Source organism: Oncorhynchus kisutch, linkage group LG11, assembly GCF_002021735.2.
Source record: "Oncorhynchus kisutch isolate 150728-3 linkage group LG11, Okis_V2, whole genome shotgun sequence".
In the NCBI taxonomy this organism is placed as follows: domain Eukaryota; kingdom Metazoa; phylum Chordata; class Actinopteri; order Salmoniformes; family Salmonidae; genus Oncorhynchus; species Oncorhynchus kisutch.
In genome coordinates, this window is record NC_034184.2 from 38,849,432 (window position 1) to 38,875,044 (window position 25,613).

The 25,613-nt window shown below is 41.2% G+C and overlaps 1 protein-coding gene across 3 annotated transcripts in view; it reads right to left on the reverse strand.

Annotated features, from left to right (window-relative positions):
* The window catches only part of LOC109899711 (potassium voltage-gated channel subfamily KQT member 5), a 136,653-nt gene that overhangs the window by 31,874 nt on the left and 79,166 nt on the right, over positions 1-25,613 (reverse strand). For all 3 annotated transcript variants that reach the window (XM_031835717.1, XM_031835716.1, XM_031835715.1), the window contains exon 2: positions 16,957-17,047. In XM_031835717.1, the coding sequence (XP_031691577.1) occupies positions 16,957-17,047 (91 nt within the window). The remainder of the gene's footprint in view (positions 1-16,956; positions 17,048-25,613) is intronic.

The following is a 25,613-nucleotide window of genomic DNA, read 5'->3' on the forward strand; positions in this document are numbered from 1 at the left end:
CCTGCACCTGACAGCTCTGCACCAGCTACACCCAGACCACTACAATAACTATAACGTTATCTAGCTAGATAAGATTAAGGGGAGGCTTTATGGGGATGTATTTTACTATTCTACTGACAATTGAGATGTACAAAAAATGACATAAGGGAACGACAAGTAGATAAGAGGCAATAAGAGACAATCAGGATAAGAGGCAATCCGTAATTTCGATTAAGACATTAATGAGCGAGCTAGGGCGGACGTAGTCAATATAACTATTTGTTCAGCACTTTTGAAATGTACAGTGACAGAATTCAGAGCATGGGCCGTTCTTACAGTGTTCTCCCTGTACACCAATTCAGAACCGTAGGAAAAATAAAGGTGCCACATAAGCAGACAATGAAATATTTGATGATTACATTTCTCTAAAACAGGTCATAGGCTACATGTGCACCATCAAATTAGAACAGTAGGCAAAATTAAGAGGGGAAAATAGACACAATTATTAGGGTGAGGCACATGGGCTACTAACAGCTTATTACACAACATACTCTTAGTATTACTTTCTTAGCTACAGTATGCATATCTCCCTGGCATATTACATAATTTATGCAGCAGCATACAAACATTTTTGGACTGACCTTGTTGTGCTGTACCCACTTGAACAGGAAGGTGGCGTGGTGGTCCTTTGTGGGCAAATTTTGTCATCAAAAGTCTGGCATTCTCTGGATTTATGGTGCTTTCAAGACAACTGGGAACTCTGAAAAAAACTAAGTTATGATGACATCATTATGACTTACAATTCTGAGTTGGATGACCGTTCAAAGCGTATTTTCCCAGTCGGAGCTCGTTTTCTCCTGAGTTCCCAGTTGTCTTGAACTCACTGAAGTCAGATTTCCCAGTCCCGAGTTAACAGTTGTTTTGAGCGGGGCAGAAATCATGCTGGATTGACAGCATGGCCAAAGGTGAATGTTTTCATTTTAAGCTTAGAAAAGAGACCCTTAAACCCAGACTTTGGACCATACAGCCACTCCACTGAGTAGCAGGCTAGTGATTGCTTTGCAATGCTTGCAGTTAGCCACTGACAAACCACTCGTTGCTGAATTTGTAATTTCCAACTTGTTGTGTAATGTTTATGTCCAGTGGCCGATGAGCACTGATACATTTGATCTATAATTTTTCTTCATTATTGATCTTCATATGACAAGGATTAAAAAGGATTTGCCAGTAGATTATCGACTTGATTCATGATGATGACTGCTAGCTAAGATTTTGAAATCAAAGCTACTGTAGCTATAACGTGATTTGACATAATTGTATCTGTGGCCAACGACCTCGAGCCTTCTTGGATGGGTACTTCTAATGGGTACTTCTAACTATATGGCAGCATCCAAGGGGCTTGAATTTTCGAGCTCTACCCTTAGATTTGGCATTGATGTTTTGTCTCCATGAGTGACAGAAGACTGAGCCAATCACGGAGCAACTAGAGAACATTACCAGCACCTACGCTCCGTATTTTCTGCTGGCTGCCCCACCACCACAGAAAGCACTGAACTAGGCTGAAACACCTGCATTTTGAGCTGCCTTACTCAAGAAAGCAAAAAAGAGACCATGTTTGTATGCGGTTTTATTATCTCAATGATTTTATTATGTTTTACATTGTTTGCAAACTGATATGTGACACATATTAATGCCAAAATAAAATGCAAAACAGGCAACACCAATTTTTTATCTAGTTATTATTTATTTTTATTGATGAATAAACAAGTTGTGGGTGTGTCGTGGGTTGGCCCCTCACTGGCCAATCAGAATGTGCTCCATGGCTAAATACATGGTTGCTTCAAGTATGTATTTATGGTATTTTATGTATTGCCTTTGAATCAACTCCAATTCCGGTTTACAGAAAGAAATGTAAACCTATCCCATCTTTGCTAAATATGTTAACTTGAACCTGTTTGCAGTCCACATTGTTCTAAGTAATTTCATGGCTTCAATATTGAAATATATACATAGCATTAGCACTGATATAGGGGTTAGGCCTACTGTAAATTGCCTTATGTGAGAGCATGGACAATATTACATTCGTTATTGATACGGCCTAAAGACAGAGAGCAAATAATTCTAATCAAATTCTAAACAAAAGGAGTCAACAAATTGTTTTAAATAGGCCATGTCTAAATACACTTACAGGTACTGTAACTGCTTCCTGTGGGCATAAAATATATATTTTTAAACAGACTATGGAGGGTTTTATGCACATCCAAACTTTTCACAGTACCTGGACAAAGCTCCAATATAAAGAGCGTGCTGTTGAACCAGCCTTCATTATAGTAGGCCTAGAGTAAGGGTAGTATACGGAGGGCTTGTTTAAAAGAAATTGAGTCCAAATACTAGGTTCACCAGCATTTACCAAGGTTCTCATCTCTTGTCTCTTTCATAATGGACATGGACACATGTAGTCTACAGTCGTTCTCCTTTAAAAGTGGCGTCATACTGCGGCATTCTGTGGCACGTCATTTAATTGTCAGACATTTGTTCTGTTACTATTGCTAGTTTGACCACCAGAGGGCATCTTTGAGAAGCATTTGATAGTATTCCGTATTGGCATTACCAGAGACTTTAAAGCCTTTTTTGTAATAACATAGTATATGGGATTGATTTTAAGAAATTTGGCTTAATTAATTTGAATTATATTATGGTGTTTCTATTCAGAGAAAAAAGAAACCCTCAGGGTTTCGTTAGGGAGGAATGGAAAATATGGTGGTGTACAACGTGATGGTCGGGAGTAGGCTACGGGATTGGAGTATTCTAAATTGTTTGCCTTCATTAGACAACTTTGTTCCAATATTCCTGTAAATCAGGGATATTTATTCGCATAGTAATTCGTTATGGATCCATAACTAAATCAACATCTGCATTTTGAAAGAGTATTTTTTATCATTATTTTACTAACAAAATGTGTTTATTTGTTTTTTAGGCTACTGTGCAGTCACCAATACATACTGTAGTAAACATGGGAAAGTGCCTAATTCCTTACATAATGGAGATCAGGCAATGTCTGTACTACAGAATGCAGGGCATGCGGGAGACCGGTGTTGTTTCATAGTTGTGTTGACTTCACTATTGTTCTACAAATGTAGAAAATAGTACAAATAAAGAAAATTCCTGGAATGAGTAGGTGTGTCTAAACTTTTGACTGGTACTTGCTTGATTAATTTGAATAATATTATGGTGTTTCTATTCTATGAAAAATAAAACCCTCAGGGTTTCCGTTAGGATGGAATTGAATATATGGCACTGTACAAAGTGACGGTCGGGAGTAGGCTACAGGATTGGAGGATTCTAAATTGTTTGCCTTCATTAGACAACTTGGTTCCAATATTTCTGTAAATCAGGGATATTTATTCCCATAGTAATTCTTTATGGATCCATAACTAAATCAACATCTGCATTTTGAAAGAGTATTTTTTATCATTATTTTATTAACGAAAGGTTTTATTTGTTTATTAGGCTACTGTGCAGTCTACAATACATACTTTAGTAAACATGGGGAAGTGCCTAATTCCTTACATAAGGGAGCAGGCCATGTCTGTACTACAGAATGCGGGGCACGTGGGAGAGCGGGGTTCTAATTCCCATTGGGGAGGAAGGAGTAGGCTGTCCTTGTAAATAAGAATTTGTTCTTAACTGATTCCATATGTGTTATTTCATAGTTGTGATGTCTTCACTATTACTCTATAATGTAGAAAATAGTAAACTTTTCGAAAAATCCTGGAATGAGTAGTTGCGTCCAAACATTTGACTGGCACTTGCTGTAACGGAAAATATGGAGCTGTACACCGTGATGGTCGGCAGTAAAGTACTGGGCTGTTTAACTAAAGAACCTCGCAGGGCACGAGAAAGGAGTAGGCTGTACTTGAAAAATAAGAATTTGTTTTTAACTGACTTGCCTAATTATATAAAGCTTACACTAAGAGCATAACTCTTAGTGTAAGGCTAGGCCAGGCCACTCCAGGCCACTCCAGGACCTTGAAATACTTCTTACGAAGCCACTCCTTTGTTGCCCGGGCGGTGTGTTTGGGAACATTGTCATGCTGAAAGACTCAGCCATTGAATTACCTGCGCCACCTTTTCAGCTGAATGGGGGGTGGAGTTCCCCTCGGGGATCGCCTTGCCATAACAATCTTTCGAAATTGTTTCAGGCTTGTATTCTGAAAAATGAGGGAGTAAGAGCAGTCGGAATGAGTGGACCCTGCCGTGTCACAGAGCTTTTTCATGCGCGTGACTGAGAGAGTGCCTTTCTTGTTTACCTTTTATATTGATGACGTTATTGTTGAAATATTATTGAATATTTCGGCTAAAAACAACCTGAGGATTTGATTATGAACATCGTTTGAAATGGTTCTCCAAACTTTACGGATACTATTTAGATTTTTTGTCTGTGTCACGACTTCCGCCGAAGTTGGCTCCCCTGCCTGTTCGGGCGGTGCTCGGCGGTCGTCGTCACCGTCCTACTAGCCACTACCGATCCCTTTTTCGTTTGTCTGTTGGTTTTGTCTTATTAGTTTCACCTGTGTGTATTTTAGTTTAATTAGCGTCCTTATATATAGTAGGTTGTCCCGCCCTTGTTTTGTGCGGGATTGTTTTTGTTACTCTGTTGTATGGTGGTTTTCGTGTGGTTATTCTCCAGACTATTTTGGTCCTGTGTTTGGGCTGGTCAATTGTATGCGCCCTGTGTGTTGGCATGACCGTTTTTGTGCGCCGGAGAATAAATTGACAATCTACTGAACCCTGCTCTCTGCGCCTGATTCCACCCACCACTCCTAGTAAATCGTGACAGTATGCCTGTTGTGACTGCCTTTGAGCCTGTGGATTACTGAAGAAAACACGCGAACAAAACAGTTTTTGGATATAAAGAGAATTTATCGAACAAAAGGAACCTTTATTGAATAAATGAATGTCTTCTGAGTGCAACCATATGAAGATCATCAAAGGTAAGTGATTAATTTTATCTCTATTTCTGACTTGGCTGGTTACTGTTTGTAATGATTTGTCTGCTGGGTTATGTTCTCAAATAATCGTAAGGTATGCTTTTGCCGTAAAGCATTTTTAAAATCTGACACCTTGGTTGGATTCACAAGAAGTTCATCTTTAAACCTATGTGAAATAGTTGTATATTTTCTGAATTATTATAATGAGTATTTCTGTATTTGAATTTGGCGCTCTGCAATCTCACTGGATGTTGGCCACATACCCTAGAGAGGTTATATAAATAAGACCTACACTATTTTTAACAGGACATTGTTCTCCACTCATTACCTGTATTAACTGCACCTGTTTGAACTCGTTAACTGTATAAAAGACACCTGTCCACACACTCAATCAAACAGACTTCAACCTCTCCACAATGGCCAAGACCAGAGAGCTGTGTAAGGACATCAGGGATAAAATTGTAGACCTGCACAAGGCTGGGAAGGGCTACAGGACAATCGGCAAGCAGCTTGGTGAGAAGGCAACAACTGTTGGCGCAATTATTAGAAAATGGAAGAAGTTCAAGATGACGGTCAATCACCCTCCGTCTGGGGCTCCATGCAAGATCTCACCTCGTGGGGCATCAATGATCATGAGGAAGGTGAGGGATCAGCCCAAAACTACACGGCAGGACCTGGTCAATGACCTGAAGAGAGCTGGGACCACAGTCTCAAAGAAAACCATTAGTAACACACTACGCCGTCATGGATTAAAATCCTGCAGCGCACGCAAGGTCCCCCTGCTCAAGCCAGCGCATGTCCAGGTCCGTCTGAAGTTTGCCAATGACCATCTGGATGATCCAGAGGAGGAATGGGAGAAGGTCATGTGGTCTGATTAGACAAAAATAGAGCTTTTTGGTCTAAACTCCACTCGCCGTGTTTGGAGGAAGAAGAAGGATGAGTACAACTCCAAGAACACCATCCCAACCGTGAAGCATGGAGATGGAAACATTATTCTTTGGGGATGCTTTTCTGCAAAGGGGACAGGACGACTGCACCATATTGAGGGGAGGATGGATGGGGCCATGTATTGCGAGATCTTGGCCAACAACCACCTTCCCTCAGTAAGAGCATTGAAGATGGGTCGTGGCTGGGTCTTCCAGCATGACAACGACCCAAAACACACAGCCAGGACAACTAAGGAGTGGCTCCGTAAGAAGCATCTCAAGGTCCTGGAGTGGCCTAGCCAGTCTCCAGACCTGAACCCAATAGAACATCTTTGGATGGAGCTGAAAGTCCGTATTGCTCAGTGACAGCCCCGAGTGGGCCAAAATCCCTGCTGCAGTGTGTGCAAACCTGGTCAAGAACTACAGGAAACGTATGAACTCTGTAATTGCAAAGAAAGGTTTCTGTACCAAATATTAAGTTCTGCTTTTCTGATGTATCAAATACTTATGTCATGCAATAAAATGCAAATGAATTACTTAAAAATCATACAATGTGATTTTCTGGATTTTTGTTTTAGATTCCGTCTCTCACAGTTTAAGTGTACCTATGATAAATATTACAGACCCCCTTACATGCTTTGTAAGTAGGAAAACCTGCAAAATCGGCAGTGTATCAAATACTTGTTCTCCCCACTGTACACGTATAGGATTGGAGGACTCTAAATGGATATCTAAGGGGCATTTTCCATTAGGATCTGTGAGAATATCTGAATTACAAAGCAGCCTTTACTTAAATCATGTTTCTAGTCTATTGCATAGTTACAATGTGTAATCATTGATGTCCCAGGAGCAGGAGCAGGAGTGGTAAAAACTGTTGAAGTGTATAATTGTAATAGAAACATGCAGACACAGCATTATTCACAGAATGGAGTTTGATACACCTGGTATTGGATATGACAGAAAAAAAACTTGCTAAATAGCAATATTCGTAAATGAACTTTATGACAAAAAAATACACAATCATTTGTCTCTAGATTAACTAACATTTTCCTCTCAATTGTAAATGTTTTGCTTGACTCGTTATGTCGTTAAAACAACTTACATTTACATTTTGTCAGCCATCTTTTTTTTGTTTTTTTTGTTTGAATTTTACCCCTTTTTCTCCCCAATTTCGTGGTATCCAATTGTTGTAGTAGCTACTATCTTGTCCCATCGCTACAACTCCCGTACGGGCTTGGGAGAGACGAAGGTTGAAAGTCATGCGTCCTCCGATACACAACCCAACCAAGCCGCACTGCTTCTTAACACAGCGTGCATCCAACCCGGAAGCCAGCCGCACCAATGCACCGGAGGAAACACCGTGCACCTGGCCACCTTGGTTAGCGCACACTGCGCCCAGCCCGCCACAGGAGTCGCTGGTGCGCGATGAGACAAGGACACCCCTACTGACCAAGCCCTCCCTAACCCGGGCGACGCTAGGCCAATTGTGCGTCGCCCGACAGACCTCCCGGTCGCGGCCGGTTACGACAGAGCCTGGGCGCGAACCCAGGGACTCTGATGGCACAGCTGGCGCTGCAGTACAGCGCCCTTAACCACTGCGCCACCCGGGAGGCCCTTCTCAGCCATCTTTGCTGAATAAAGTCACCAGGGAGCGGTGGCTCACGTCAAATTCGTCATTGGAACCACTCAATATGATTGGTCATATAAAAACCTTGAGACCCAAATGCATAATGAGTTCTCTAACTCCCGCTTGTGGTGGTCTGGAGCAATGAAGCCGTGATGCTGGATACCTCTAAGTCCTGTGGTGTAAGCACGCAACTTTTAAAGGAGGAACCACTGTACATCATGGATGGGGTTTTACACACGATGAAAGCATAGCTAAAATAACGTAGGCCTGCCTATAATACATAGATAAAAAGAGAACATCAGCTCACTATTTTGCTCCTTTCCAACTTGATATTTTAATAAAGATTTGGGAAATAAAATTTATTTCCAAGCAGTCTCACGAGCCAAACACTTTATCGATGATCTTGACGAGCTACTTGATTACATTTGGCAGGACAAAAAGAAAACAGACTTCATTGAGAGGAGGGTAGGCTATACTTGGTTTTTACATCTTGTTCCATGCGCATATGGGCAGTGTGCGTCACGGCTGGATAGGCTGGATAGGCAAAATTAATGCCATAACCAACTGCGTTACTGCTAAAACCAGCTTTTGGTTGGTCTTCCCTACCAGCGCTGCCTGAACTTAGCACTTTGGATTTTTAACCTCTACAGGATCGGTGTCACCCCCCCCCCCACCCCCCTCAGGAAGATTGAGCTAACATAGGCTAATGTGATTAGCCTGAGGTGTTAAGTAACAAGAAAATGTCCCAGGACATAGACATATCTGATATGGGCAGAAAGCTAAAAATATAAATCTAACTGCACTGTCCAATTTACAGTAGCTATTACAGTGAAATAATACCATGCTATTGTTTGAGGAGAGTGCACAGTTACAGTATGAACATGTATTAATAAACCAATTAGGCATGTTTGGGCAGTCTTGATACAACATTTTGAACAGAAATGCAATGGTTAATTGAATCAGTCTAATACTTTGCACAAACACTGATGCCAAAATTGAAATTGCACCTAACCTGGAATATTATATTTTGGCCTTTCTCTTGCATTTCAAAGATGATGTGGAAAATAATGAGAGAAAAAAAACCACTTTTTTCCCTTTGTATTATCTGTTACCAGATCTAATGTGTTATATTCTCCTACATTACTTTCACATTTCCACAAACTTTAAAGTGTTTCCTTTCAAATGGTATCAAGAATATGCATATCCTTGCTTCAAGTCCTGAGCTACAGGCAGTTAGATTTGGGTATGTCTGTCAAATCTGCTCCTGCAATGCCCTCTACCTTTCATCCTGTGTCTCCTTGACCTGCCACCCCTCCCCCAGTACTCTCTCTCGCACTCTCTGTGTGTGTGTGTGATTATGTGGGCAGAGACAGGTGTGCTGGGGTCAGAGCAGATCCACCAGCTGCAACCTGTTCCATAATCAAGACCTCTACAAATACTCAACCCTGCCACTTCCACACTGCCAGATTGTAATCTCTGCTCAGTCAGTCTACATTTCTAGCTGTTTGTTACTATTCAGATCCTGTTGTGCCTGTTTTCCTTTCCTCTACAGTTCTGCCAGGTCTGACTCTGGTTCCTGTCTCCAGTCCTACGTCTCCTCATCCTGCTACTACTCCCCTGGATTCCCCTCCGGCCTGCTTACCCTGTCTCAACCCCTCTCGCCTCAGCCTCCGCTCCTAGTTTCCAGCAACCTGCACGAGCGTCTCCTGACCTGCACTCCATGTCCCCCGTGTCAAAAAATACCTTGGTTACTTCATCCCAGTCTCCTCGTCTGAGTCTGCTCGGGTTCCCATTCCACTCCGCAAAACAATGTAATTTTAGGCTAAAAGTTTTTTAAAAAGGGTGCGATCCATGAGAGGTTTTAAGGACACGCCTCAAATATTTTCCACCCCTCCCATCTAATCGCAAGCGTGCTGATGTTAGACAGGTAAAATGCAGAACCTGGTGTTAGGGCTGGAATATGCCAGTGCTAGTTTTTTTTCCATGACGAAATTGCAAACTAACGTGCGTTTGACACTAGCACACCACATTAACGCCAGCCAAAAATGGAGCCCTAAAGGCGATGCATCTATTTGATGAGCATTTTGTAGCATGACAAATCTACTGTGGCAATTTACCCAACACTTTGTATGAATGAAAACTAATGTTGGTGTAACCTACTGTTATTTTATTTGTTTCCTATTTATGTTATCCAAAAGTGTCTGGTATAGTAATTTCTAAACAAGATCGGGGTTAAAATGTCCATGTGTGACCAACAGCCTTGATTCGGGCTTATGTATTAAAATGTGAAATTTTGGGCCTCCCGGGTGGCGCAGTGGTTAAGGGCGCTGTATTGCAGCGCCAGCTGTGCCACCAGAGACTCTGGGTTAGCGCCCAGGCTCTGTCTTAACCGGACGCGACCGGGAGGTCCGTGGGGCGACGCACAATTGGTTATGGAAGATTTGGCCGGTAGGGAAATCCTTGTCTCATCGCACACCAGCGACTCCTGTGGCGGGCCGGGCGCAGTGCACGCTAACTAAGGTTGCCAGGTGTTTCCTCCGACACATTGGTGTGGCTGGCTTCCGGGTTGGATGGCGCTGTGTTAAGAAGCAGTGCGGCTTGGTTGGGTTGTGTATCGGAGGACGAAGGTTGACTTTCAACCTTCATCTCTCCCGAGCCCGTACGGGTTGTAGCGATGAGACAAGAGAGTAGCTACTAAACAATTGGATACCATGAAATTGGGGGGTAAAATTCACAACAACAGCAAAAAAAAAAATTAAAGTGAAATTGTATTTTTTACATTGGATAAAAGTAGAGACTCAGAGCTACAAAATTGTATATAATACACTGCATTTGAGGAACAATGGGAAAGTAATTCTGCTTTGAACTTGTAACCCCACTTTGAGAAAATGGCCATAGAATATTTTTGGTACAATTACTGGAGAGCTCTTTTGTCTGCACCCATTCAGCATTGTTCACACCCTCCAAAGCCTTAGCCCCACCCATCTCTTTAAGGATTCACATGTGAGGTCATGTAGTGTGGTAAAGATTAAGACTAAAAGTAGTATCTTACAATAAGGAAACATTCCAGGTAAACAAAGTGTCCAGAAAAATATTTTCTAAATATTAGATGGAATTTACCCAGACACACCTGTCTAAATTGATGGGTCATGTGAAAGAAATGATATAACCCCCAGCCACATCTTGCTAAGTGGATAGGTCTCTACAGGATGTGTAGAGTAGAGCTAAATGGTTAGCTCTACAATATCAAAAATAATGCCAATATAAAGAAAAAAGTAACAAGTATCAATGCCAGTAGAGAACAAAATAATATACAGTATGTACAACAACAGTATAAGTGATACTTGTGATGAGGTAGTTATATGCACACAATCAGGGGTAAAGTGGCTGAGCAACGTATGGCATGTGTGTTAGAAGACAGTCATGTGAATGTCCATAGAGCCACTGCAGATAGTGCTGATGACTGGGAACCCGCCACCAGTGATGATCTGGTCCATCCGAACCAAGCACGAACAAGGGAATCTATATTCAGAGAGCCTGTTTCTGTCCTGCCATTGACGTTGGTGCAGCTAGCTAAACAATTAACCATAAACCCAATCTTTAGAGTACTAGCAATACAAACCGATTGTCATAGCTAGTTAAAGTTAACCAAATAGGTTCAATGTTAACATTAGGCTATAACTAGCAATGAAAATGGATTTCTGAGATAATATTACTACACAGATCATACACTTAATGTTAACTAGCTAGCCAGCCACCTAATGCCAGCTAGCTAGGTAACAATAAGCTCTAACTTGCAATGAAAAAAAATTCTGACTAAATTAGAAACGTATAATATCTGAAACTGTAGCTAGACTCTTACCTGTATACCTGGATGAATGCTTCACGGCAGACTGCAACCCTTTTCATTAAATAAGACGTCCTGTGTGGTTTCCGTTTTGTTTGTACAGCTTGCTTGGCCCGTTGTGTCAAGTCACTCTGGTTTACACTGACTGTGAGCATTGCCATAAGAATCATCAAATCTTTCTCCCTTTCTGTCACGGATGCTATGGTTGCCCTTAGTTTGAAGATGTAATCCGGAGACAGGTGTTTCATACAACAGCCTTCTGTCTTCTCTTTTCATCTCCTTATCATACTTTGCTTCTACCGTACATTCTACTGATTTCAAAACTCGGTGAACTTCTTCCGTGACAATAACACTGTTGATCGCTGTTTCTTCCCCATCACTGTCATGAGAAGACTCTACAATGTCTTTTTCATTTAAAACATTTTTTAAACCCTAAATCAGGGATTTCCTCATTGTCTGGTTAATTTTCAGAGTCAAAGAGAGTCAGCATGGTACAATCGTCCTCCTGAAAGTAGTTCATCACAACGTTTTCCCACTGACCTTTGTCGATAGCGCTTGATAAATTCAGGGCAGCAATGTTATTGGGAGCATTAGCAACACATTTGCAGTTCTCCTTGGCTAAAGAAAAAACTACATTTTTTTCTGTAGGATTATCTACACATAAAAGGATTATCTACACATAACGAGCAGCTCATTTTATAGACAGAAGATGCTACAGTGGTTCTTCCTGTAAAAGTTGCATCAAACTGCAGCACACCTTGTGGGCTACCGCAGAATTCTATGGCACGTTATTTAATTGTCAGACATCGTTGCCATTAATGCTAGTTAGTGCTAGTTTGACCCCCAGAGGGCATCTTTGAGAAGCATTTGACTTTTTGTAATATTAGCTGTACCTAGAGAATTAAAAACATTTTTGTAAGAACATAGTATATTGGATTGATTTTAAATTTAGCTTAATTTGATTAATATTAAGGTGTTTCTATTCCAAGAAAATGTTTAAACGAAACCCTCAGGGTTTCCGTTAGGAAAATATGGCGCTGTACAATGTGACAGTTTCCACACCCTAATTGTAGGCTAACCAATAGCCAAACGGAGATTCAGTGAAAATAAAAATCTCATTGATTTATCAAGACCAGTCCCCATGCTTGTCTCAGAGCAGTGCCGTCTTGACCTCTGAATGCTGTCTTTTCCCTTTTCCACTTGCCTCTTCCATTACTTTTTCCATTAAACAACTATTTGTTTACCTTCATTAGCCTACAATATTTCTGTCATTCAGTGATCTTTATTCCCATATTATTTCGTTATGGATCCATATTGAAAATGGCATGTGCAAGAGACAGTGGTAATATTTTTCCTTTTAGAGGTCAGGATAACAAAAACATGTACTTATTAAAAGACTATCAGAAAGAATGTTGGTACTTATTTATTTTGATCCAAAGCCATGAATTAGTGAGTCACTAAGCTTTATGTAGGTGCCGAGGTTATATGACTGAGTCACTCAGCTTTATGTAGGTGCCGAGGCTATATGACTGAGTCACTCAGCTTCATGTAGGTGCCGAGGCTATATGACTGAGTCACTCAGCTTTATGTAGGTGCCGAGGCTATATGACTGAGTCACTCAGCTTTATGTAGGTGCCGAGGCTATATGACTGAGTCACTCAGCTTCATGTAGGTGCCGAGGCTATATGACTGAGTCACTCAGCTTCATGTAGGTGCCGAGGCTATATGACTGAGTCACTCAGGGCCCTAACCACTAGATCACCCCAGGCTACGATTGAACACAAATTTGACAGTTAATTCGAAACACTTCACACTTGTATGTCATAGCCTAGTGGAGTAGAGACCAATATATATCTTGTGTTATTAAGCTAGATAAAATGATGGTTATGGATATGTATGGTTGCATTTCAGATACATTTTTGTACATTTGAATGTTGCAGTAATAGGACCTTGGCCTACTGTACACCATATGAGCAAGAGAGAATATTATTTTGATAGCAGGCTTGATCCCAATGGAGAAAACGAGCACTGCTAATTTTCAAGGAATCACGAGGCTCATTTGAATTTCCTGAGGCAACAGGAAAATGATCTGCGACAAAAGAGTGATCTAGTTAAGATCCGACATCTGTAGCATCACTGATTGCTAACTTGATAAGGCATAGCTGCAGTAGATTAAATGGAATGTCCATAATTGTTGAGTTTTAATTTCTGTGGTCCTGCGAAATAACAAGAAAGCAATCAGGAAGATTAGTATGCAGAGTCATGAGTCTACATTGTTTCACTGCAACACACACATGTACAGTTCAAACACGCATGCACACATACATACACTTTGCTCAGCATGTGCTTTGTTGGTTCTTATGGGATGCAGTTAGAGGCAGATCGAGTAATTCATATGATTGCAATCCATCAGTGCCAAACGTAGCAGGGATGCTCTAATTGCGGTGTATGATAAAACATGATACGGATCTTCACACGCACTCAGCACACACGTCAGCTACCCTTGAATTTCTGAAAATGCACACATTTAAATATATGCACAGCAAATTGATCAGGGTAACCTAGCGTTGCTTTTTCAGTGTAAAATGTTTTTGTGTTGATTCAGGTGTGACATTAACACTTATTGGTGTAAAAGAACCCCAGTGTTTGTGTTAATAACCAGTTAAACCAAAACCACACACATCATGATCATATTTCCCAGCATGCTCTAGTCCAGGTAGATTTTTTGAATAGTTTGTTTCAATATATATTATTTTGCGTGTACATTGATCAATTGATGAATTAATCTTATGCTACTCAAAAATAAATAACATACATTATTCTAAACTAAGCCAATCTGTTATTTTAACTTATTTCACCTGTTACTGAAATGGTTGTTTCAGTTTATACAGTGGTGGATAAAGTACCCAATTGTTGTACTTGAGTAAAAGTTAAGCTACCTTAATAGAAAATTACTTAAGTAAAGGTCACCCAGTAAAATACTACTTGAGTAAATGTCTAAAAGTATTTGGTTTTAAATATACTTAAGTATGAAAAGTAAATGAAAGTGCAAAAATATAACACGCCAACACAAAATTTACTAACGAAGCGTTTGTGTTCAGTGAGTCCTCCAGATCAGGGGCAGTAGGGATGACCAGGGATATTCTCTTGATAAGTGTGTTCCTTTGACCATGTTCCTGTCCTGCTAAGCATTCCAAATGTAATGAGTACTTTTGGGTGTCAGAAAATATATTTGCAAGCCAGCATAATGTGACTTGCAGGCCTGATGTGGCCCATAAACCATGAGTTTCAGGCCAATATATTAGGGTAAAACAAGGCCCTGAAAATAAAGCATTATGAAGAACATAGTCTTAATTTAATTTTAGTGAAAACATTTATTCACTTAGTTCTCACTTGGTGAAGGCCACAGGACTGAAAATAAATGAATGCAACAAACATGTCTCTGTCACTAAAAAATACAGTCATGGGTCGTAACAATTCACTCCAAAGGCAAGGCATACTGGGAAATATGCAAATTAGGCTTAACATCAAGCAGTGTGTTAATTTAACACTGAAAGGTGTGGACCAGTATAGACACGGGAACAGTTGACACTGAAATATGCTGTGTGTATATGTATATGTCCTAGCGTCCTGTCCAGGGGGTGTACTTCTACATCAAGCTGCCTCATTCTGACACAGGAGATAGAGTCCTGCCCCAATGGGCCAATTTGGCTCGGACAAGGCTTACTTACAGTTGAAGTCGGAAGTATACATACACCTTCTCTATATACATTTAAAACCCCAGTTTTTCACAATTCCTGACATTTAATCCTAGTAAAAAGGCCATGTCTTAGGTCAGTTAGGATCACCACTTTATTTTAGGAATGTGAAATGTCAGAATAATAGTCGAGGGAAGTATTTATTTCAGCTTTTATTTCTTTCATCACATTCCCAGTGGGTAGGAGGTTTACATACACTCAATTAGTTTTTGGTAGCGTTGACTTTAAATTGTTTAACTTGGGTAAAACCTTTCGGGTAGCCTTCCACAAGCTTCTTACAATAAGTTGAGTGAATTTTGGCCCATTCCTCCTGACAGAGCTGGTGTAACTGTTGTCCTTCAGCCATTTTACCACAACTTTGGAAGTATGCTTGGGGTCATTGTCCATTTGGAAGACCCATTTGCAACCAAGCTTTAACGGCCTGACTGATGTCTTGAGATGTTGCTTAAATATATCCACATCATTTTCCTTCCATCATTTTCCTTCCTCATATTTTGTGAAGTGCACTAGTCCCTCCAGCAGCAAAGCACCGCAACAACATGATGCTGCCACCCCCGTGCATCACGGTTGGGATGGTGTTCTTCGGCATGCAAGCCTCCCCCTTTTTCCTCCAAACATAACGATGGGCATTATGGCCAAACAGTTCCATTTTTGTTTCAGCAGACCAGAGGACATTTGTCTGTCGCCATGTGCAGTTGCAAACCGTACTGTGGCTTTTTTTATGGCGGTTTTGGAGCAGTGGCCTCCACAAGTCTGGTTCATCCTTGGGAGCAATTTCCAAATGCCTGAAGGTACCACGTTCATCTGTACAAACAATAGTACATGAGTATAACAAGTCCTATATCTTGCTGAGCGGCCTTTCAGGTTATGTTGATATAGGACTTGTTTTACTGTGGATATAGATACTTTTGTACCTGTTTCCTCCAGCATCTTCACAAGGTCTTTTGCTGTTTTTCTGGGATTGATTTGTACTTTTCTTTTCCAAAGTACGTTAATCTCTAGGATACAGAACTCGTCTCCTTCCTGAGCGGTATGACAGCTGCGTGGTCCCATTGTGTTTATACTCGTGTACTATTGTTTGTACAGATGAACGTGGTACCTTCAGGCATTTGGAAATTGCTCCCAAGGATGAACCAAACTTGTGGAGGCCTAGAATTCTTTTTCTGAGATCTTGGCTGATTTCTTTGGATTTTCCCATGATATCAAGCAAAGAGGCACTGGGTTTGAAGGTAGGCCTTGAAATACATCCACAGGTACACCTCCAATTGGCTCAAATGATGTCAGTTAGCCTATCAGAAGCTTCTAAAGCCATGACATCATTTTCTGTAACTTTCCAAGCTGTTTAAAGGCACAGTCAACTTAGTGTATGTAAACTTCTGACCCACTGGAATTGTGATACAGTGAATTATAAGTGAAATAATCTGTCTGTAAACAATTGTTGGAAAAATGACTTGTGTCATGCACAAAGTAGATGTCCTAACCGACTTGCCAAACTATAGTTTGTTAACAAGAAATTTGTGGAGTTGTTGAAAAATGAGTTTTAATGACTCCAACCTAAGTGTATGTAAACTTCGACTTCAACTGTACTTCTTAATTATACGTCCAGCAGCCTTGAGGGAAAATGTAGTGGCATAAGACATAAGGCACACATGCTGCTTGGGAACTCTGCTGGACTCTGACACTGATTCAATAAGTGTTGTATTGAAAACAGAGCTCCGCATAGAATAGTGTTTATTATCCTACAGATCTGATCCACTGAGAAACAGAGAGACATCCACATGCACACACAAGGACAGTAAGGCAAGTGGCAGTATATCCTTACACTCACCAGGATGAGCAGACAGTGGTTGGACAGGTCTTGATGGGCAGGGATTGTGGAGAACACTGACAGGACCAGACAGCCAAACACCAAGATGAACCTGGGTGAGAGAAACACGCAAACTCTACATTAGATAATAAATATAACACCTACAGATAATACACACAAATATATAGAGTTTAAGTCGGAGGTTTACATACACCTTAGCCAAATACATTTAAAATCAGTTTTTCACAATTCCTGACATTTAATCCTAGTAAGAATTCCCTGTCTTAGGTCAGTTAGGATCACCACTTTATTTTAAGAATGTGAAATGTCAGAATAATAGTAGAAATAATTATTTATAAAATTGTTTAAAACTTGGGTCAAACGTTTCGGGTAGCCTCCCACAAGCTTCCCACAATAAGTTGGGTGAATTGTGCCCCATTCCTCCTGACAGAGCTGGTGTAACTGTGTCAGGTTTGTAGGCCTCTTTGCTCACACACACTTTTTCAGTTCTGCCCACACATTTTCTATAGGATTGAGGTAAGGGCTTTGTGATGGCCACTCCAATACCTTGACTTTGTTGTACTTAAGCCATTTTGCCACAACTTTGGAAGTGTGCTTGGGGTCATTGTTCATTTGGAAGACCCATTTGCAACCAAGCTTTGACTTCCTGACTGATGTCTTGAGATGTTGCTTAAATATATCCACATCATTTTCCTTCCTCGTGAAGCCATCTATTTTGTGAAGTGCACCAGTCCCTCCTGGGGCAAAGCAGCCCCACAACATGATGCTGCCACCCCTGTGATTAGCGGTTGGGATGGTGTTCTTCGGCTTGCAAGCCTCCCCCTTTCCCTCCATACATAACGATGGTCATTATGGCCAAACAGTTCTATTTTTGTTTCATCAGACCAGAGGACATTTCTCCAAAAAGTATGATCTTTGTCCCCATGTGCAGTTGCAAACCGTAGTCTGGCTTTTTTATGGAAGTTTTGGAGCAGTGGCTTCTTCCTTGCTGAGCGGTTTTTCAGGTTATGTCGATATAGGACTCGTTTTACTGTGGAAACAGATACTTTTGTACCTGTTTCCTCCAGCATCTTTCACAAGGTCCTTTTTCTGTTGTTCTGGGATTGATTTGCACTTTTCGCACCAAAGTACATTCATCTTTAGGAGATAGAACTTGTCTCCTTCTTGAGCGGTATGACAGCTGCGTTGTCCCATTGTGTTATACTTGCGTACTATTGTTTGTACAGATGAACATGGTACCTTCAGGCGTTGGAAAATTGCTCCCAAGGATGAACCAGACTTGTGGAGGTCTACAAATGTTTTCTGAGGTCTTGGCTGATTTATTTGGATTTTCCCAAGATGTCAACCAAAGAGGCACTGATTCTGAAGGTAGGCCTTGAAATACATTCACAGGTACACCTGACTCAAATGATGTCAATTAGCCTATCAGAAGCTTCTAAAGCCATGACATCATTTTCTGGAATTTTCCAAGCTGTTTAAAAGGCACAGTCAACTTAGTGTATGTAAACTTCTGACTCACTGGAATTGTGATACAGTGAATTATAAGTGAAATAATCTGTTCGTAAACAATTGTTGGAAAGATTACTTGTGTCATGCACAAGGTAGATGTCCTAAAAGACTTGCCAAAACTATAGTTTGTTAATTAACAAGAAATATGTGGAGTGGTGGAAAAATGAGTTTTAATGACTCCAACCTAAGTGTATGTACATTTCTGACTTCAACTGTATGTAGTACACACATATGTGCTGTATATATCAAGGTCAGGTCACGCTGTCAGAAAAAAAACGTCTTTATTACTGTAATGAGGATGAAACTGCAGATACAGAAAACTATCCCTGTTTTCACTGTTTCCTTAAACCCATGCCTTGCACTATTAGGGGATCATCAACTAGATTCAGTCGTGGGGAGATTTTTTTCTGGAGCGGATGGTTGGGGGGCCGGAACATAATTACAAATAATTTGTAGACTGCAAATTGACCGCAAGAAGCCCAAACAGATATAATGTTTGACCAAAACATAATCATTTCAAACCTTACTTACATTTGTTTATGATCACGTGTCTCTCTATTATGGGTAGGAATACTTGGGAACAAATTTCTCAAATGAAAATAACTTTAGCTGATTTCCTGGTGTTTTTAGAGTCTTTTGTGTCCAACAATGAAAATTTCACACAATTAAAAAATGATTTTTTTGGCTCAGAAAATTTAGGGGGCCAAATAAAACCACCCACGGGCCAAATTCGACCCACAGGCCACCAGTTGGGGTACCCTGGGGTATGAGGATCTAGAACGCTAAAGTAATGAGTTGAACAATTGTGGGGACAGAAACAGATACAGAGACGGAGCTGTAGAAAGCAGCTGAATCTTACAGAGTGGAAGGAAACTGCTGGCCAATTCCAGATGTAGGATCTTCATTTGACCACTCTTTTGTTGCTGAGAATTTTCCTTACGTAGATGAGCTCCATGATTTACATAAATTCACTGAAAACCCATACTAACACACGGTTATATCAACAACATTATTGCACTTTTCATGTAGGCTACTTTAGCCCCAGCTAATAACCTAACTACTGACAAAGCAGCATTGTGGACTAAATGTTCAAATCCTGTTGCTGCAGGATTATTTTTGCTGTGACAATATAGGTGAAATTAAGATCCTGCACCTGTAGATGTTTATCCAGCTGAACTAGCAGTTGACATAGAATCAAAGTGTGAGATGATTCATCTGTGTCAAAAATGTTTTCCCTCTATCTTCCTCTCCTGCTCATCTCCATCTTTATTGCTGTGTTTTTACCCCTCTTCCATATCTCTTTCTCTCTAAGTAAATCCACTCTGTGGCTGGTACGGGATTTTTCATTTGCAGTAAAAAGGCAATTTTTCATCTTGTCAAGAGTGAACAAGATGCATGTTGTTATTCTCTTAGTCTGATGACTTGTTCGTCTCACCCTCTGCTATGTGTGTGTGTGTGTGTGTGTGTGTGACTCACTCTGTATTCTTAAATCTTATCTAATCTCCACATAGCTCTGGGGCTTAACGTATTAATTGGTGTGTCTGTTTCTCTGTGCGTGTGTGTCTGACTGTTTTTATCTGTGCGGTATGACGGTAAAACGAGGGAAAAGCAGGGATACTACTGGAGGATGATGCTAATAAGTGGCTTGGAGAGAAATTCACTATGTATTTACCTTTGTGTTGCGTCTCTCACCCCTCATCCCCTCATCCCCCTTCCCGCTTAGTCCCCTCTCTCCCCTCTCCTGGAGCTGAACTCCCCCTTCCTCTTAGATGGTGATTCAGAACATCATTTATTTTCCATGGGATTAATGTGAAATATTAGGGTGAGTAAAGGGCTGTCGGCGGTCCACTCCAGGCTGAGTTATACCTGGAGGGGGAGGTGAGTTAGGGCATGGTTTGGACCTAACGGCCCAGGAACATCTGGTTTTGATAGAGTAGCAGACACTAATAGGCCTTTACTGTCAGACAGGCCATGCACGGACACCAGATCCGCTCCCAGCTGCTGCTGCTCAGAGAGAGAGAGAGAGAGAGAGTGTGTGTGGGTGTGTGTGCTGTGTATGAAGAAAGTTTCAAACTTTTTAAAGGCTTGATCTTATACAATAATACAGATAAATGATACATTTCACAGGATCAATCTGACATAATTTGGAATCAACAATGGGTTGTCATTTGTCAGCACCATTGGGACAGAACCCCTCCCTATTGTGAAATAACAATGTGTGTCTTGACCTGGGGAGGGACTTTGTGTGTCTTGACATGGGGAGGGACTTTGTGTGTCATGACCTGTGCAGGCGTCACCACCACAACCCACCATGCGTCATTACACTTCGATAACTTGACAGTATGACACCTCTGTGACTAATGACTTCATCGATGACTGGACCAATCCACCACTCACTCCCTGGACAGAGAGATCAATAAACAACCAATCCAAGGTGGATAAATCACTGCCATGATTGGACAGTAACAGGCTTTTGGATTACGTGCATTGGATGGCTTTTGTAACTTGTTGTGTCTAATTTGCTTGTGGCTGATATGGTGTATGTAAATTGTATATCCCTGCAACTGTCAGAGACACACACAAAAAACAGAGCAACAGAGACAGACACGAAGAGAGAGAGAGAGAGAGACAGAAAAACAGAGGCAGAGAGACAGAAACAGACACAAAGAGACAGGCAGACAGACAGACAGAGCCAGAGACAGAGAGGTGAAGTGCCTCACTCTCTCCTCTGGTAATGATGAGTGCATGGAAGAGCAGAGACAAAACCATATACAGCCAAACCGCCCCCCAACCTAATGCCCTCTTAATGAAATGGAACAGCCAACGTGAGAGTGTAAACGCCCTAGGAGTGTGTTCTGTTGGAGTGCCACTCTGTTTCCCTGACATAGGGGGATGTGGCTGGGGAGATGGCTTTTGGTCAGGGTGAAAGTGGAGAAGGCAAATAGTGCAGTTTCTAGCTAACCATGCCTTGTAGGTCCATTTAATATCCATTTTTACCGTTAGTGATTATTCCGCCCCAAATAGTCTGCTTTTGTCAATACTCCACAAGCAACATTATAGAATGGACTGACACACACACAAAACACATTTACCATCCTGTTTCATCTGGGCCGTGAATCTCCCTTAAGCGGACTCATCCAACTGGGCGAAGATTTAGAGTCAAGGAGCAGAAATACAGCTGTGTGTGTGTGTGTGTGTGTATGTATGTGTGTGTGTGTGTGTGTGTGTGTGCGTGCGTGAATGAAAGAGAATGTGTGTATAATGTATAATATTAATATCCTGTGTGTGTGTGTGTGTGTGTGTGTGTGTGTGTGTGTGTGTGTGTGTGTGTGTGTGTGTGTGTGTGTGTGTGTGTGTGTGTGTGTGTGTGTGTGTGTGTGTGTGTGTGTGTGACGGTTCAGCTACGTGAGAGGTCAGTGTTTTCCACACCATACTGCCTGGTATCATTATCTATTTCCTCCTTTCTTTCTATGCCAGCCATGCATTCCCCTTCAATCAGAAAGAAAGTGGGAGGGAGGGGAGAATAAGGCAAGTGCTAAAAATACAAACAAAAGAGAGAAAGGATACGGAGGACAAGAGAGTGTGAAATTGCAACACTAAGACCTTATTGTAATTTCAACAGTAAAACACCGTAAATGTGTTATACAGCATTAATGCATTATGGGCAAAATTCAGAAAAATATTGTTATTAACTGTATTTAGAAGCCTCATGTAAAAATACTCTAACATACTGTATTTCTTTACAGTAATAGCTTATGCCTACTGTAGAATAAAATGATCCGTTTCAGGCACCAACCTCATGCTGTCGGGTGAGACACATGAAGCTCAGACTATTTTAGTAAATATATTTTTGAAGCTGCAGTGAAGTGGAATAATATTTTCAGCAGCTGCTGGGTAGGTACCTTGGCTTGTTTATAAGTATCTTTATTACTAGTTGAGTTACTGCATGTTTTCTTTGCTAACCTAGCTAGCTATTTAGCTCAAGTTGACACCAGCCATTTCAGCTGCTCTAAATTGCTCGTAAGTATATTACTGTGCGACTTAGAAAAACATCACCCAGATAATAATTGACAGACAGGTTTCACCATTACTACAGAGAAATGGCTTGTTTGTAGCAGTTCAAAAGATATTACCAATATATTACCGGTGCAGCGTTTCTTAATGGGGATTGACGGGCTGCATTACACATACCGGTAAACCACGTTGTGGGCCGTACTTGCGAGCCACTAAAGCTGATGAGAATGAACAGTGCACCAGTGTTGTATCGAGTTGCCTGTCGACCTAAGGTGTATCTATCACAGTGTCGCCGGCGGTAGCTAGTAACGTGGCCAATTTTCTTTTCCCTCCGATGATTATATTTCAAGTAGGGTGGCAGCCTACAAAATAAATAACTCACATCGGTAGCCATCTAGATGTCACCGTGATATAGTCTATTAGTCAATGGGGAGAGCATCAACTGCAACAACACCCGGACACAGTGTCCTCCTCAACCTCGTGGGATTTGATTCACGCGCCTCTCAGCTGAGCGACATATGGCATCGTGTTGCAGGCCAAGAGTGTCCGTATACCCTCTCCCCACTAACCATTTGTTAAATAAAGGTTAAAAAATGGCTTCTTCCATGTTTTTTTTTATTAGGCCTAGTCCAAAACAGTCTTATGCGCAGACTAGCCTCTGTTCTGTTCCGTTTGAGAAGGTCAACTTTGATAGCTTGCTACCACTATAATTGATTTTATAAAAAATAAAAAACATTTACCCATGATGTATTTATTAGAGTTATTGACTTCACAATTAACCAGATTCGAGTAACTTACATTGTGGTGCTGAAACTGGAAGCAGCATCTGTGGCGTAATCAATCGAAAATGGACAGCTCATGGTGCTGAAAGTAGGCAAATTCGAGCAGGCATAATTCATTTCAAACGTCTTCATTTGAATTAGACTTAACTTAGAACAATATGGCTTTGTGTTGGATCCTATTTCTCCCTATTTAAGAAATAAAAGGTAGGCCTACCTGTTTGACAGACAAAATTAAGCTAGAGGCTGCTAAAGCCATAGATTCGTCAGTCAATTCCTCCACTCACTCTTTAAACAGCCTACCTCTGTGTCAGTGAAGGGCTCTTAATTTAAAACCAAGACCCGAATTGTGGTGTGCCACAGGCACAGGCCTACCCCTTGTTAGTTTAAGATCCTATTATATGAAGTGATCTATAACAGTGCTTTGGTCCGCAGTGCTTTATGATAGAAACAAGCTCTAAAATACCCGGGAAGACATGACTCCGATGCATATGGGGATATCATTGTTTCGTTTCTTTGACAGAAACAAGCTCTAAAATACCCGGGAAGACATGACTCCGATGCATATGGGGATATCATTGTTTAGTTTCTTTGACATTCAGAGGCTGAGCTACAATCTGCTATAGCCGAGGAGACAAAAATATGGAATTTGCTTGGGAAGTAATTGAATTGTGTCACGATCAATTGATTAAGCTATTCACTGTCTGTACAATAGAAGATGTTTAAACCCAGACAGCTTTCAGGGAAACACATGTGACCTTCTCTCGTTGGGTTAAGCCACGGAAGAAGAGTAGACACTAGTTAAAGCTTCAATTGTTCTAACTTTTGAAAGTACCATGTTCAGATTCCTAATGACGTCTCAGATGTAATTATTTGCAAACAGGGAAAATGTCATTGCAAACGAGACACACTGGTTTGGAATTGGAGAAATATGATAAGATGAGCACATTGGCCTATTTCTCTGTCCATTCTTAGCCTGTAATTTTGGTAATTTGTGTGGTATTAAAAAAGATTGTGCTAATATGTAAAACAATAATTTTGCTTCACAGCAGAGATGCTGTAATATATTACACAATACTGTTTCACTATTGTAAAACATAGATAAACTGAGTGTATAAACATTAGGAACACCTTCCTAATATTGAGTTGCACCCCCGTTTGCCCTCAGAACAGCCTTAATTCATCGGGGTAAGGACTATAAGGTGTCAAAAGCTGTCCACGGGGATGCTGGCCCATGTTGACTCCAATGCTTCCCACAGATGTGTCAAGTTGCCTGGATGTCCATTTGGTGGTGAACCATTCTTGATACAAATGGGAAACTGTTGAGTGTGAACCACCCAGCAGCCTTGCAGTTCTTGACACAAACCGGTGCTCCTGGCACCTACTAACATACCACATTCATAGACACTTAAATCTTTTGTCTTGCCCATTCACCCTCTGAATGGCACACATACAGTGGTTTGCGAAAGTATTCACCTCCCCTGGCATTTTTCCTATTTTGTTGCCTTACAACCTGGAATTAAAATAGATTTTTGGGGGGTTTGAATCATTTGATTAACACAACATGCACACAACACTTTGAAGATGCAAAATATTTTTTTGTGTGAAACAAACAAGATAAAAGACAAAAAAACAGAAAACTTGAGCTTGCATAACTATTCACCCCCCCAAAGTTAATACTTTGTAGAGCCACCTTTTGCAGCAATTACAGCTGCAAGTCTCTTGGGGTATGTCTCTATAAGCTTGGCACATATAGCCACTGGGATTTTTGCCCATTATTCAAGGCAAAACTACAAAACCTATTCTCCCTCAGGAGACTGAAAAGATTTGGCACGGGTCCTCAGATCCTCAAACGGGTCTACAGCTGCACCATCGAGAGCATGGTTGCATCACTGCCTGGTGTGGCAACTGCTCGGCCTCCGACTGCAAGGCACTACAGAGGGTAGTGTGTACGGCCCAGTACATCACTGGGGCCGAGCTTCTTGCCATCCAGGACCTCTATACCAGGCAGTGTCAGAGGAAGGCCCTAAAAATTGTCAAAGGCTCCAGCCACCCTAGTCATAGACTGTTCTCTCTGCTACTGCACAGCAAGCGGTACCAGAGTGCCAAGTCTATATCCAATAGGCTTCTGAACAGCTTCTACCCCCAAGCCATAAGACTCCTGAACATCTAATCAAATGGCTACCCAGACTATTTTCATTGCCCCCCCACCCCCTCTTTTATGCCGCTGCTACTCTCTGGTATTATCTATTTATAGTCACTTTAATAACTCTACCTACATGTACATATTACCTCAATTACCTTGACTAACCGGTGCCCTCGCACATTGACTTTGTACCGGTACCCCCCTGTATA